At 44.3% G+C, this 15,141-nt stretch overlaps 1 protein-coding gene across 7 annotated transcripts in view; it reads left to right on the plus strand.

Moving 5' to 3' along the window:
* The window catches only part of inpp4b (inositol polyphosphate-4-phosphatase type II B), a 190,901-nt gene that overhangs the window by 117,024 nt on the left and 58,736 nt on the right, over nt 1-15,141 (plus strand). For all 7 annotated transcript variants that reach the window (XM_085409653.1, XM_085409654.1, XM_085409655.1 and 4 more), the window contains one exon: nt 9,772-9,902. In XM_085409653.1, the coding sequence (XP_085265779.1) occupies nt 9,772-9,902 (131 nt within the window). The remainder of the gene's footprint in view (nt 1-9,771; nt 9,903-15,141) is intronic.

The raw sequence follows: 15,141 nt of genomic DNA on the forward strand, positions 1-15,141 counted from the left end.
AGATTCAAAATTAGCCCAGGAAATCACGGGGGTTAACACATGAGGGGAGCTTAGCAGACACTGCAAGAAAGACTGAGGGGAAGACACAACTATTTTTACAGGGATTCAAATTCAAATTCAAATTTTTATTTGTCACGTACACAGTCATACACAGTACGATATGCAGTGAAATGCTTAGACAACTGCTCGTGACCTAAAGAAAAAAAAAGGAAAGGGCTATGAATAAGATAGGAAATAAATATGAAAAATTAAAAAGTGTAAATTTAACTAGGAAGGAATAAAATATAAGAATATAAAATATAAAAAATGAAATAACTGTACAACACAAATTAGAATGAAGGGTAAATTTAACTGGGAAAGAATAAGATAAAATATATAAATTAAAGTTGAAAATAAAATAACTGTACAACAAAATACACAATACACAGTATAGAACTATATAAGAATGTATGAAGAAATATAAATAAATAAATAAATAAATATATATACACACACACACAATAACAGCAGCTGTACAAGTATTAACTGGAAATGAAGAATATAGTGACCAGTGTTGTGCAATCCACATTTGTCTTGTGCGGTGCAAATATGCTTAAAGTGGTTTAAGTGATGAAGTGAAAACAATGTCCAGTGTGTGTGTAAGAACTATATGTGTGGGTCAGTACTGTGTGGTGGTGTGATTGAGAGACCGTATCGCCTGCGGGAAGAAGCTCCTCCTCAGTCTCAACAACAGACTGTTCTCTCTGTTGAGGTCAGGAAAGCGATTCCGCTCCCTGAAGACCAACACAGAGAACAGTCTGTTGTTGGGATGGCTAAGGTCCTTCATGATCTTCCTGGCCTTGGTCCAGCACCGCCTGCTGTAGATTGATCTGGGATTTGTAGGCTAGTCTTCTGGGCAGATCCCGGCACCCCCGTGCCTTATGTTTGACACTGCTCAACCGAGGCAGGGTTGAGAGTAAAACTAAGTGCAAAGAACAGGCAGCAGCTGACTACCACAGCAAAACAAGAACTAACTTAAGACTCACTAAACACAGAAGAAACCTATAATAAAGAAGGAAACTAAGCATAAATAACACAATCTTTAAAAAGTAATAGAACTCAAATATAAAAAGTTCAAAAAACCTCAAAAACAGACTAAAGCATAACTCACAATGAAACCTAACAGAAAAGCCAAACAGAAAGCATCTGAAAAAGACAAATAACTCAAACATGGCACGGTTTAGTTCAACACAACAACAGCCACCTCGAGACACTTTATATTGGAAGGTCTTCAGTCTAGACCTTACAATAGTGGAGAGAAAATCCATCAGTGAGATAAAAAAAAAAACTCCCCTCTAATGGGAAGAAACCCCCAACAGAACCAGGATCAAGGAGGTGGAGCCATCTGTTGCAACAGTTGGGGCTACAGCTGTACACAGGGGAGGCTAAAAAAGACAGAATGCAAACAACTAAATATTAAACACTGTAACTAACTCACAAAGGACGACAGTAATGAAAGCCTCAGAATATAGGAATCAGGACCCAACGTGGTCAGGAGATAGACCAGGTCACCTAGTAATTGGAAAGTTGGTGGTTCCATCCCTGTCTGCTCCAGTCTGCATACTAAATATCCTTAGCAAGATGCTAACACCAAGTTGCTCTTTGATGATGTGTTGGATATAAAGGACTTCCATGCAAAAAGCATAAAAGAAAGTCCATGTGTGAATAAGTGCTCAGATAGAGCAGAAAAGTGCTATATCAGAACCAGTTCATTTACCATTTTTCAGTCTATAAGGAAACCAAGTCAATAACCCAAACTCCGAGATTAACTAGAAAACTGAAATACACAATACACAACCCACAAACAGAGTCTAGTTGATACTGTGTGAGAAAAAGGAAAAATTAGACCATCCCCTCGGGCTCGACCGTTGATTGTCAAGGCAGATCATTCCTTAACTGGCCTGTTGTCTCTGGCAGCCCTTTCTCATACATAACACATAAACAGTCCATACATAGACACGCTCACACATGAATTATTTACGCTGACTTCAATCCAAGGCACACAAAGATCCAATCAGAGATCTGGATGAGTGCGTTAGTAGGAGGATGTTTTTCCATTTGTAATCACAGCATGTAACAAAAGCCTCACACAGCCACACAACATCAAGGACACGTGTCCGTCACATCCCTTCCTTAAGCATATGCACTGGATCCCATTCACCTTCCAGTAACGTGTTCCTAGAGCATCGGTGCTGTTCTGCTGCCTTTTTAACCTTACTTCCTGATAATTCAAATCTTAGCTAAATTTAGAAGACAATTATAGAATATTTATGAAATGCGTTATCTGTATAATACAGCTCATGAGCACTCAGCAGGCTCCAAACCATGACTACCGTATACAGTGTTCGTTTATTAACACCCATGTGCACCATATCTCCAGCTTGGTCGCTCGAGCACCTCTTCTATAATCCTCTTTAAATGTTGTCTTTCTCCACGGTGCCTCTCCATTTTGGCGATTCCGTCAGCCAAGCTCACAGCGGTGTTAGCTCAGGGTTTTTAATGATTCAGTAACTGCTGTAAAGTTGTGAGTGCAGCAGCGGATGGTGGGTGGCTTAGTTTGCTTTAGCACTCTGTGATAATCTTGGATATTTCTTCCGTCTATTTGTTAGCTTTAATGTCTCCACTCATGTTCTAATCGAAGACTGTGAACACAGAGGCAGTAGAGTTTCCACTGTGGCTCCTTGTGCGCGTCGCCGTGTGTATGTGTGCAAAGAAGATAAATGCATGTGCAGCAAACATGAATGTTCTGCTGTCAGTAGCAATATAAGCGACCTTTACTCTGAAAATCTGGAATATTAGGAAACTTGAATATCACTGCCAGTTAACAGTCCACTGCTGTCCTCCGATATATGTACTCTTATTTGTAAAACTACTCTGATATAACCGGTGGCTATGCTAGTTTCTGTTTTGTTGAGCAGGTAGGCAGTGTAGAAATAATGTCTGATGGAATATTTAAGAACAAACATAGTGTGAAAATTCACCAAAGGCAAAGTGCAAAGAGTGACTACAGAAACATAAAAAAAAAATTTATGCTGTTTTAAGGGGCTGAGGGCTATCTGTGAATTTATTGCTTGCCAGGCAGAGAAATTGGGCCAGAAGGAAAACCACAGGTCACTGGACCTGCTCAAGCATAAGAAGTGGGTGAAATCAAAAAGCTAGAGGACTCTGAGAGGAAACCAGAGCTGGATTTTCCACTGGCAGAAGATAGCAGATGGGCACAGCTGGATACAGATCTGAGTGATATGTTGGACAGCATCCTGAAAGGAGATGTAACCAAGAAGATAAAGACCATGGTGCAAGCTGTGCAACAGGTACGCCAAGATGCCATGAAGGAAGGCAGACACCAGCAAGCCATCAGCAGATCCCAAGAGGTGGCTTTGACAGATCACATAAAAAAAACCCGGCATTGCTCAAGAAAAGGTGCTGAAAGATAGAAAAAAAATTTGCAGGAAGGAGATAAACTGTAAAAACCAGAAAGAGAGAAATGTCAAGAGAGAAAACATTTTTTTAACCCTAACCACTTTACAAATCACTCCTATTGGAAAGCCCAAGAGCAGGAACCTGATATGTTCTTGGGTAGAAGTTAAGGACAGTGTGGAAGTGGGACACGATGACCCCACCAGAGATGTTTCAGTAGGAAACAGTTTTTCCTGCTGCCAACACTTAAGATGCACATCCCTTTTAACATGACAGACTTTGCCATCGACTAAAGTAACAGAAATAGTTGGAAAATCTCAAGAAGGATCCACTTCAAGACCATGAGACCCTACTTTCAAGATCTATAAATACTGCCCAGTGGCACTGAAGAGTTTTGAGAGATGCTCCTGTTAGAAGTTTAAATATGTTATGGTCTATTATTATTCACAGATTAACATATAATCTACTCACCAATGTGTATGTTGTATCCAAACAGAAAGTGTCCCAGGATGTTTGGAGGACTCATCCAGTTTTATAGCTTTAACTATCAGGTTCACACCTACTTTTTATCTAACCAAATAACACTGACCAGCTGATCCAACAGGCCGCCAAGTACCATCAGGAGTAGTTAAGATTGCCCACTATCATCCTTTTGGACAAAGAGGTCAGCAGTCTCTCACCAACTGAAGAATACCAGCATTTGATCGATGAGGCTCTTGTCAAAGAATGACAAGTAGCCTTATTCCCTATTTAGGTGGCTTTCCACAATTTCCCATGAGGATGAGGATGTAACCCAAACAGCCGGAGAAAGCCACTGGGAAGATAGCCAGGGCAGCTGAAAATAGCTGTGGTTGACAAGAGCAGGTGAAGACTAATTTAGTCTTTGCAGTAGCACTGCCCTACTGGAGCACAGTGTACATGTCACGGTCTGACTGGGGCAGACCGTATGTGTTGCAGAGGAGGACTCAAACGCAGACCAAAATGTGGTGTGGATTAACAAAACAAGCCGTTTATTGAGGTTGGCAACGAGGGTACAAAATAATAGGGCATCGGTGAAAACTAAACAATAACCTAAACTGGGTGAACTAATAACAAAACATGAAAAACCTTAACCATAGTGAACTGACATGGGTACCTGGAGAAGAGACATGGATGAGCAGACGACCTGACAACAAATGACTGAAAGCACACGGACTAAATACACACAGGATGATGAGGGAAGTGGGAACACATGGGGAAACAGCTGGCACACATGAACATAATGATGTCACAGTGGGAGAGTAAAACTGAACATGATGAACACAGAACACCAGACCTCTTCACAATAAAACAGGAAACACAGTGAGATATAAACATGACAACCTGGACTGACAACATACGCCACAGACATAAAATACATGAAAGCAGGGGAGACTTAACATAGTGGAAACACGAGGGGAAAATAACTAGTAACACCTAGGCATGATAATGATAAACTTAGGAAACCTGAAGGCTACATAAGCTAAACACAAAACGCTGGGTCAGCAGACCCAGGATCATGACAGAGCCCCCCCTTCAAGGGCGGATTCCAGACGCCCAAAGCCCCGAAAAGACAAAACAAAAAGACAACCCACCAAGGGCGGGCGGCGGGGGCCCAGGACGGAGGGCCAGAAACAAGGCCACAAAACCAAAATGTCCACCAAAAGCAAAGGAGTGCAGGGAACAGTTCACGACTCCTCAGGGGGCCGACCCGGAGGGTGACGGTCCAGAAAGTCATAGTCCATGTGATCAGGGGGCCGGCCCGGGGGGCGACGGTCCAGAAAGCCATAGTCCAAGTGATCAGGGGGCCGGCCCGGGGGGGCGACGGCACAGGAGTTCATGGTCAAATAGTTCCGGGGGCCGTCCGTGCGGACGGCAACGGCGGCGACATGGAAACAGTTCAGGGGGCCGACCCCGATGGCAACGATGTCCAGCTGATGGCCCGGAAAGCGGCTGGCGATTCCGAAGGGCAAAACGTGGCGTGGGCGGCAGCAACACAGCCACAGGACCAGGCGAGGCCGACACAGAAGCAGAGGCAGATGCCGGACCAGGCGAGGCAGATGCCGGACCAGGCGAGGCAGATGCCGGACCAGGCGAGGCAGATGCCGGACCAGGCGAAGACGAAGGCTCTGATGATGCCGGACCAGGCGAGGACGAAGGCTCTGATGAAGCCGCACCAGGCGAGGACGAAGGCTCTGATGAAGCCGCACCAGGCGAAGACGAAGGCTCTGATGAAGCCGCACCAGGCGAAGACGAAGGCTCTGATGAAGCCGCACCAGGCGAAGCACAGGCTGGAGCTGCAGCAGGCGAAGCACAGGCTGGAGCTGCAGCAGGCGAAGCACAGGCTGGAGCTGCAGCAGGCGAAACAGAAGCAGAATCTGAAGGTGGCTGGACGGGCTCCTCGGGCCCTCCAGCTGACGTGGCTTGAGGCTGGACGGGCTCCTCAGGCCCTCCAGCTGACGTGGCTTGAGGCTGGACGGGCTCCTCGGGCCCTCCAGCTGACGTGGCATGAGGCTGGACGGGCTCCTCGGGCCCTCCAGCTGACGTGGCATGAGGCTGGTGCGGTTCTCCTGAACCCCCAGCTGACGTGGCATGAGGCTGGACGGGCTCCTCGGGCCCCCCAGCTGACGTGGCATGAGGCTGGACGGGCTCCTCGGGCCCTCCAGCAGACGAGGCATGAGGCTGGACGGGCTCCTCGGGCCCTCCAGCAGACGAGGCATGAGGCTGGACGGGCTCCTCGGGCCCTCCAGCAGAAGCAGTGGCAGGACCAGTAGGTGCAGAGACTACTGGCTGAACAAAAGGCTGAGCAGGTGATTGAGCAAATAACTGAGCTGAACAATGGGGAGCTGGCTGAGCTGCACAGTGGGCTAAGGGCTGAGCTAACGGAAACACAGGAAAATGAACTATTGACTGGGCTGCTAACAGAGCTAACGACTGAGCTATAGACTGAAAAGCATGCAGTAGTGATGGTGGTGTTGGTTGCGGACTGAATTCTCCTGAGCCTTCAGTAGAAACAGGAACGGGTGCAGGCACCTGCTGGACACTAGCCACTCCCACCCGAGGAGTAGGTACGGGTGCGGAGACGGGCTGTATCCTGGCTGACCTCACCCTGGGGACCGGCATGGGTGCAGGGGTGGACTGGTTCACAGCCCCCCTCACCCCGGAAGCCGGGACAGGCACCGGCAACGGCTGGGCAACTGCCCTTCCCACCCGAGGAGCTGGTACGGGTGCAGAAACGGACAGAGCCTCAGCTGGCCTGGAAACCAGAGCAGGGACCAGCTGGGCCTCAGACTCCCTCACCCGAGGAACTGGTACGGGTGCAGGGGTACGCTGGGCCCGAGCTGCCCTGGCAGCAGAAACACGAACAGGCAAAGGAGCAGGCTCAGAAAAAACAGTCTTAGAAACGGCAGGCTTAGGGTTAATATGTATTGGGTCGACAAAAACAGACCTAGCAAAAATGAATCCGCCGTCCACTTCATGTTTAGCAGTCTTAGTATTAGCAGTCCTTGGGTTAACGGTCTTAGAGTGAGCTGACTTGGGGATGATTGAACCAGACTTAACAAAACCTGAACTGAGTGTTGTAGACCTGGTAGAAGTGTTAATAGTTTTTCCTTTAACCGCATGTGCAGACTTAAGCGAGCGGGAATTGTCTTTCATCCCTCCCTGCGTAGAGGGAGTAAAACAAAACGGATCCTCCCAGTCCACGTCGTCATCCATAAGGGAAATTCCCCATGGATCGGAAGTGAGCCGATTGTTGTTAATGTCAGACGGGACGTGAGAATAAAAGTCATTTTCACTCACCACCGTGAGCTGCTCAGCGATGTCCGGTTTATGGCGGCGTGCGCGCCGCTTCCTGCGAACAGAGGAAGCTGGCGGAGCGAGCGACTGAGCCCCTGGTGCACAGAATGGTGACACCGAGGCTGGAGCGTGAGCGCCTGAAGCCACACGGAGGACTCCCACCTGAAGCGAGCGAGGCTTAGATGCAGGCAGCGCAACAGGCGGGGACTTTCGGCAGCTCTTGGGACCTCCGAGAGCTAGCCGAGTCCCGTGGAAAATGCGCTCGTAGTCGGGGGTACGCCACGGCTTCCAGCGGAGCTCCTCCTCCAGCTGGGCGAAGGCTGCCTCCCGACGCTCGTAAAGCTCGCGGTCTGCTGAGTCCATAGTTGTCAGGTCGTACTGTCACGGTCTGACTGGGGCAGACCGTATGTGTTGCAGAGGAGGACTCAAACGCAGACCAAAATGTGGTGTGGATTAACAAAACAAGCCGTTTATTGAGGTTGGCAACGAGGGTACAAAATAATAGGGCATCGGTGAAAACTAAACAATAACCTAAACTGGGTGAACTAATAACAAAACATGAAAAACCTTAACCATAGTGAACTGACATGGGTACCTGGAGAAGAGACATGGATGAGCAGACGACCTGACAACAAATGACTGAAAGCACACGGACTAAATACACACAGGATGATGAGGGAAGTGGGAACACATGGGGAAACAGCTGGCACACATGAACATAATGACGTCACAGTGGGAGAGTAAAACTGAACATGATGAACACAGAACACCAGACCTCTTCACAATAAAACAGGAAACACAGTGAGATATAAACATGACAACCTGGACTGACAACATACGCCACAGACATAAAATACATGAAAGCAGGGGAGACTTAACATAGTGGAAACACGAGGGGAAAATAACTAGTAACACCTAGGCATGATAATGATAAACTTAGGAAACCTGAAGGCTACATAAGCTAAACACAAAACGCTGGGTCAGCAGACCCAGGATCATGACAGTACAGGTATAAGGGGTGAAACACTTGTGGCCCTGAGATAGTTGGGGATAATGTTTAATGTAGGGTATCTTGTCAGGTGAGAATTTTACTCAGAGTTGACTGATTTAGTATGGAGTGATCCATTAGTTACTTATCTCAGTGTCTATTCTGGCAAAGACTTAGATGTAATTACTTTTATTTGGTCTGACAAACAAGTGGTACTCTTGCATTCTACTGAAATATGCTTACTTCCATCAAGTCTATCTTTATACATCATAAGCAGAACTTACAATTTAACCACATGCACAGTGTGTTTACAGAATTGCCCATATTGTGGCTTCCAGTTGGTTTCAAGGTCCAAGTTTGATTAAAACTTGATTAATTATGAAAAGGATCAAGAAAATCTTTGATATGTGACCACAGCCTACATGTATGTGGATATAAATTGAGATGAATGCTTAAACCTATTGAATTATATTCTTTCCTCACCTTCATAAGCATAAGCCCACGCAGATAATTGTGATTTAATTTCTTGTTTTTGACACGGTTACTGAATGACCTCACAGTTGCTGTGGCATTTCAGAAGAAACTGTTTCTTATTTCTAATCAGCTGATAAACAATGCGGTGCACTGTTTGACTGCCAACCTGTTCAGGATGTACCCTACCTCTCTCCGAATGTCACCTAACATAGGCTCCAGGTTTCCTGCAGCGCCTTCAAAGATAAGAAGATAAAACTAACTGATGGATGAAAGCATGGTTGTTTTTTTTCTGTTTTGAGGGGAATCAGTTCCTTGTCTTGTTGGTTTGGTCAAATCATTTGCTGTGTAAAATCCTAAATTCTAATTCTGGTATCTAAAAATAGCTGATTTACATTTGTAATATGTGATCAGAGGAGCGTATAAAGCCTCCTTTAACCTCTAATTTCTATAATATCTCTGGCATTTACTTGGTTGGCTGCCACAGGGACAGTGTGTTGATTATCTGTGTCTATCTGATATTCCCTTTCATATTCAAATTATTTGCCAAAGAAAGAGATTATGCATCCTAGCTGGAAATCAGCTGCTCCACACACAAACAAGACACAAATGTGCACAGACTGATGCATATTGGCAATTATTTCCAAAAGAAAGACCACAAATTATTATGGCATAAAGCTGCAGGCGCAACTAACTGAAAGACACCTGCTTGTTTCAGTATACACAGACAGCAGAAGAGTTAGTAATCGCAGAAGAAAGAGTAGTGAGGGGAGAATTTGAAAGGCCAAAGTGGATCAGCGGACACCAGATATTTTAGCCTGGGATTTAAAGTTGCATTTATCTGGCTCAGGATGCGTGCATGTTTCAGTATGTTTTAACTTCTGTCTGTGTTTTAAGAGGTTTGCTAATAGTTTTTTGAACCTGAACTAAAAGATTAAGTTCCTTTGAAAGAAGTATAAAAACTATGAAAGTGGCACAACACTAGCTAAAGCACTACAATAATACCTCAATGGTCCTCACAGATCTGTGTTTATTTGTAGGGTGCAGGATCTAAAGGAGCTGGGAGATCTTTCCCCTCACTGGGACAACTTACGGAAGGAGGTGATGACACGATATGCAGGAATAATCAGCTCCTACCAAGAGACCTTGGCTGAAATGGACAAGATTAATGGTATGATAACTGCACCTATCTCTGAATTTGATATTCCCATCTGTGTCAACACATGTAGTCATGCACACAAATGCGAAGTCAGACAAATACACAAACTGGCTTCTAAATTGCTCATACATACATACACATCACACACAGACATTTGAAAAAGAAGGCTTTTATGCAGTCCTGTAAAACACTAAGTACATCTCGATCATAAGCTTGTAGAACCACCTTTAGCACCAATAACTTTGCAAGACTTTCTCGGTTTCTTACATGGTTGTGAATACATTTTTACCCACTCTTCTTCACTGAGGTTTGCAAACATTGCAATATTGTGCCACAGTGTTTCAGTCAGGTTGAGGCTGGCTAAAACACGGTATCTGTATTTTTGCTGCTATAGTTGGGGTCATTGTGTTTTTGCATGAAATAGTTTTGGCTAAGCTTCAGCTGTCAGACAGATGGCCTAACATTTGACTCTAGCATACTTTGGTATAAAGAGGAGTTCATGGCACTGAAATGCCCGCATGGGGCCCGGGTCTTGTGGCTACAAAACAAGCCCAAATCAATACCCGTCCTCCACCATGCTTCACAGTAGGTTTGAGGTGTTTGCGCTGATATGCTGTGTTTGATGAATTATCAATACTTTATTTTAAAAAGGATAGACTGTCTCCTGGCAACCCTTTCAAGAAATGTAGGTCTTGTTTTTTGGGGGGTTTTCTTTGGTTTTTTTGCAGTTCTTATTTTTGCAGTTTCTTTGAGCATTTCAGAGTCTGAACTAGTTCAGACCAGAGCAAAACTTCTGCTTTAACAAAGGTGTCCATACTTGCTAATGACCATTTAATCAGCTGAATCTGATTAGCAGCACTGCTACTTACCCTCTTAATTTCTATGTAAGCAGTAAGGATGTATTTAGCTTTTCATGGGGCTGTGTGGAGATCTGTGAAAGCATTCCTTTCACCTTGACGATGTTGTCCCGTCATGGTGAAAATCATCTGCTCACATAGTCGAGGGTCCTTAAGAACACTGTAAAGAGGATAGGTACAGGTGTCTGATTTAGCCCAGTCTTGGATCAAAATCCTGAAGTATCCTCGGACCCGATGGGTTAAGTGCACACATAAAGGAAAACTTTGAACTCAAGGATCGATTTTGGGGTGAAAGCATAAGGAGAAGTTCCTGTTAAAAGAGTTTCCATAGCAACGCAGGTTTCATCAGGGGCAAATAAAATATGTACATGGCCATGTGCTCGTCTGTGTTTGTTGCACATAAACGCATCAAAACTGATACAGCCCTGTGCCAGGAGCAAACAAAAGCATGAGTCTCACATCTCATTTATAAATATCCAACCTTCCATTTAGTATGCAGTTACTTGGCGTGCAATCTTTTCTGCAAATGTTTTACATAATAAAATTAATCCATGCAGTTAGGTCTAACGCGAAGACGGGAAGTAATTAGTCTGCTTCTCATTTGTCCCAGGGTTTAACAGGTAGATGCCGAACGCGTGATTTTGGCAATGACGAGGTGTTGTTGAAAATGCATTCTGAAATACAAAGGTGATGTATGTGTTGCATATAGTTTGAACTTCAAAAGCTAGATAAAAGCTCGTATGAACAGCATGCATATACAGTACAGGATATTGCACTCTGTATGGGGCTTGTTCTCAAGCTTACGCCCTCAAAGACACAGTCCCATTAAATAAAATGAGAACAGAATCATTTTTATACATTTGTTATCCGTTTACAGGAGTAGCAAACGTATAAAAGACCAATCATTCTGAATTTGTTTCTTTCCCTCGCAGCAGCATGTTCCTATACATTTTTCAGCTTACTATGCACATATTAACATTACGGCTGGTGATTAATTTTCTACTGAGTACCCTCGTCCACATAATGAGATATTTGTCTCTGTTCCTTTGTTGCTTTGCCCAGCTGATAAGAAATAAAGATGGCTAAGCCTCGGTGCTGCCTGCCTGGACTCTGAGGAGGGGTTGAGGGAAAGGATAATGTGGTGTTGGTCATTATAGTTCCTGACAACTCACTTGCGTGGTCCAGATGCTGTAATACATGGATAGGGTTGCCAACCGTCCCTTAAAATACGGAATCGTCCCGTATTTCGAAACAAAAGTACACGTCCCGTATTGAGCTAATAAGGGACGCACTTTGTCCCGTAATACAGTGAGAACCAAAAGTAGTCTATAAATGTTAATGGAATTAACGCCTTGTTTGAAAACATAATTCCCAGCCCCTCTCCTGCTTTGTGACCAATGAGCTGACAGCACACTTATGACAATTCAGATTACCGCTCATCTCATTGGTCGAGGAAAGGTCGCTTTCGGAGAAAATACCGGAAGACAACAGGTGACCACAACAAGAAGCATGGCCAACAGGGAAACAAACGCCGACACTGCGGTGCAAGTCTCGGACGACAGTACACCTAAAGCTGGGCAGACACTGTGTGATTTTTTCAGTCACGTTATTCAGCTCCTGCTCAAACTGCACGATTGACTCGCAGGGGTTAGAAGTTCGTATGTCACGATGTACTCTCACACTATACCGCCCGATGCTCTGATGCGACCTGAGTGCTCACACTGTGCCGCTGTTGTGCCAAAGTAGTTACCCCCGCCATAAAATGAAGGTTATAACAGAAAATCTGTCGCTCTCTCTCTCTCTGTCTTTCACTCACACAGACACACCACTACCATCAACTTTGCTAAATTGCTAATGAAAAACATTGATCAGGCAGCTGTGATTAAGCAGCAGTGTAAATCCAACTATTTTCACGGTTGTTGTGGTCGTGATAATTTTGTGATGCCACATCGAAAAGGCTCGGATGAGCTTGCCATAGTTCTACAAGTTGTGCCTCCATCGCTTGTGTCCAGATCACACGCTGCACTGCCGTGCTGCTCCTTCTTTTTCACCGACGTTTACGTGTTTGCGCGCGAGCAGCTGCGGTGACACCCTCACGAGCGATTGATGATTGGGAACTGGTCGTGAGGTGTTAATCACTTCTCGTTACCCCACGTATACTACATGACGCACGATGAAGGCCAAAATCGGTCCGATCACTCAAAAATCGGCTCAAAATGGGCCTAAAACCGCACAGTGTAAGCCCAGCATTAGAGCAGCAATGTTTGTTTCCCTCAGAGAAAGGGAAGAATGGGAAAAGGAAAACACCTGGCTGGAAAAAGTTAATATGGGCATGTGCAGTGAATATCAGCGCTATGTGGCCAGAAGTGTGATAATATAATTTATTTTGTGTAATAAACAACTGCAAGGATAGATGATTACAACAAATTGATGACTAATACATAAAAGTAATACATAGGTGAATAATGATGATGAGTTATGATGCGTAATCATGGGAACAAGTGGGTTTACAAACAGGAGCAGCTGATTAGCATTAGAAAAGCTGAAATAATACCTCAACTGAAGCCAATTGTACTAAATGCACTAAATAGAATAGAATAGAATTCAACTTTATTGTCATTGCACATGCACAGGTACAGGGCAACGAAATGCAGTTTGCATCCATCCAGAAGTGCTTTAGTGATATAGATATATTACAATGTATATTAGCAATAATATAGATATGTGAGTATATTACAGAAATGGGTCTATTATGGTATGTTATAATGTACACGGTATGAAGTATGTTGTGAATATTCTATAACTATAAGTATGTACAGGCTATGAACAGGATATAAATATGAAAAACTATACAGAATATGAAATAAATAACTTTACAGAATCCGAGATATACAGCTATACAGAAATGGGAACTATGCAAGTTGTAAACAGTTGTAGGATTAAAGATTATCGAATGTACAGAATGATTATTTACACAGAGCTATACAGTAGTGCAGTTAAGATAAGTGAGGGTGTAGATAGTTTCTACAGAGGCTATATAAAGTGCTAGTGGTTGTGAGTGGTGGTTCAGTCCATGTTATTATTGTGTGTTTGAGGGTACAGTTGTCCATTGTGGGTGTGTGTATGTTCAGTCCATGAGTTTAACGTGGGTCAGATGTCAGGAGGCAGAGTTCAGGAGTCTGACAGCTGTGGGGAAGAAGCTGTTCCGGTACCTGGTGGTCTTAGTCCGGAGGCTCCTGTGGCGCCTCCCAGAGGGCAGGAGGGTGAAGAGTCCATGTGATGGGTGACTGGGGTCTTTGATGATTTTCCCAGCCCTTTTCAGACACCGCTTCCTGTAGATGTCTTTTATGGCAGGAAGTGGTGCTCCGGCGATGCGCTGGGCAGTTTTCACGACCCTCTGCAACGCCTTCCGGTCCGAGGCAGAGCAGTTCCCGTACCAGACTGTTATACAGTTGGTCAGGATGCTCTCGATGGTGCAGCGATAGAAGTTCACCAGGATGTCTGAGGACAGGTGGTTCTTCCTCAGAGTCCTCAAGAAGAAGAGGCGCTGGTGAGCCTTCTTGACCAGCTTGGCACTGTTACAAGAATATTTTTCTTTCTATTGTTTTCTATTATTTTAAGTTAAGCAGGACAGAGTTCTTTTAAAGAAAGATTTACTTATATTCTCAAAAGTTAAGCATGACAGGCTTCTGTTTAAGAAAGAGACCTGTTTTATTGTGTTAATGTTGTCATTTTGAGCTAAAAATAAATAGCTAAATGATCATTTGTTTCACATGTGTTGATATCACAAAGAATAGAATATGCATCTACTTAAATCAACTTCAAGTCAAATGGTTAAAAAAATAATTTCACACACAAAAAAAGAGCTAGAAAATTCACCACACTGGGAAGGGTGAAGACAACTGGGTCGCCCGGTCCTGGCCACGAGGTGTCCCTTATTTATTTTTCAGGGAGTTGGCAACCCTATACATGGAGGATCCCCCAACCCTATCTTGCTACTCTAATTCAGTCCTGCATTAACTTAACAGGATGACAGACGTTGCTAAACAAGCTGGGTGGGCAAGCTGCTGCAGATTAATTATTGATAACTAATATGATTAAAAAAGGTTGGGAGGGAGAGACGAAAAGAGACAGACTGTGGAGGAGGTTGAGTGGGTGCACAAATGTGGCAGGAGGGACAAGAAATGAAAACATAATTACCAGAACAAACAAAGGGTGACAAATATGGCAACTGAGTGGCATTCGTCATAAGAGGAGTTCATTAACAAAAGTCAGTGGGCACGGCTGTCCTATTACTTGTGTCTGCACACAAATTAGGAACTTTCATTTAATTTGTCACTGTGCTCTTCTTTTGGAAATGTTCATGTCTAAGTACTACATTTAGACGGGATAAA

Source organism: Rhamphochromis longiceps, linkage group LG6 (assembly GCF_057381845.1).
Source record: "Rhamphochromis longiceps isolate RC_006_pf linkage group LG6, R_longiceps_female_GT1.1, whole genome shotgun sequence".
Taxonomy (NCBI): Eukaryota; Metazoa; Chordata; class Actinopteri; order Cichliformes; family Cichlidae; genus Rhamphochromis; species Rhamphochromis longiceps.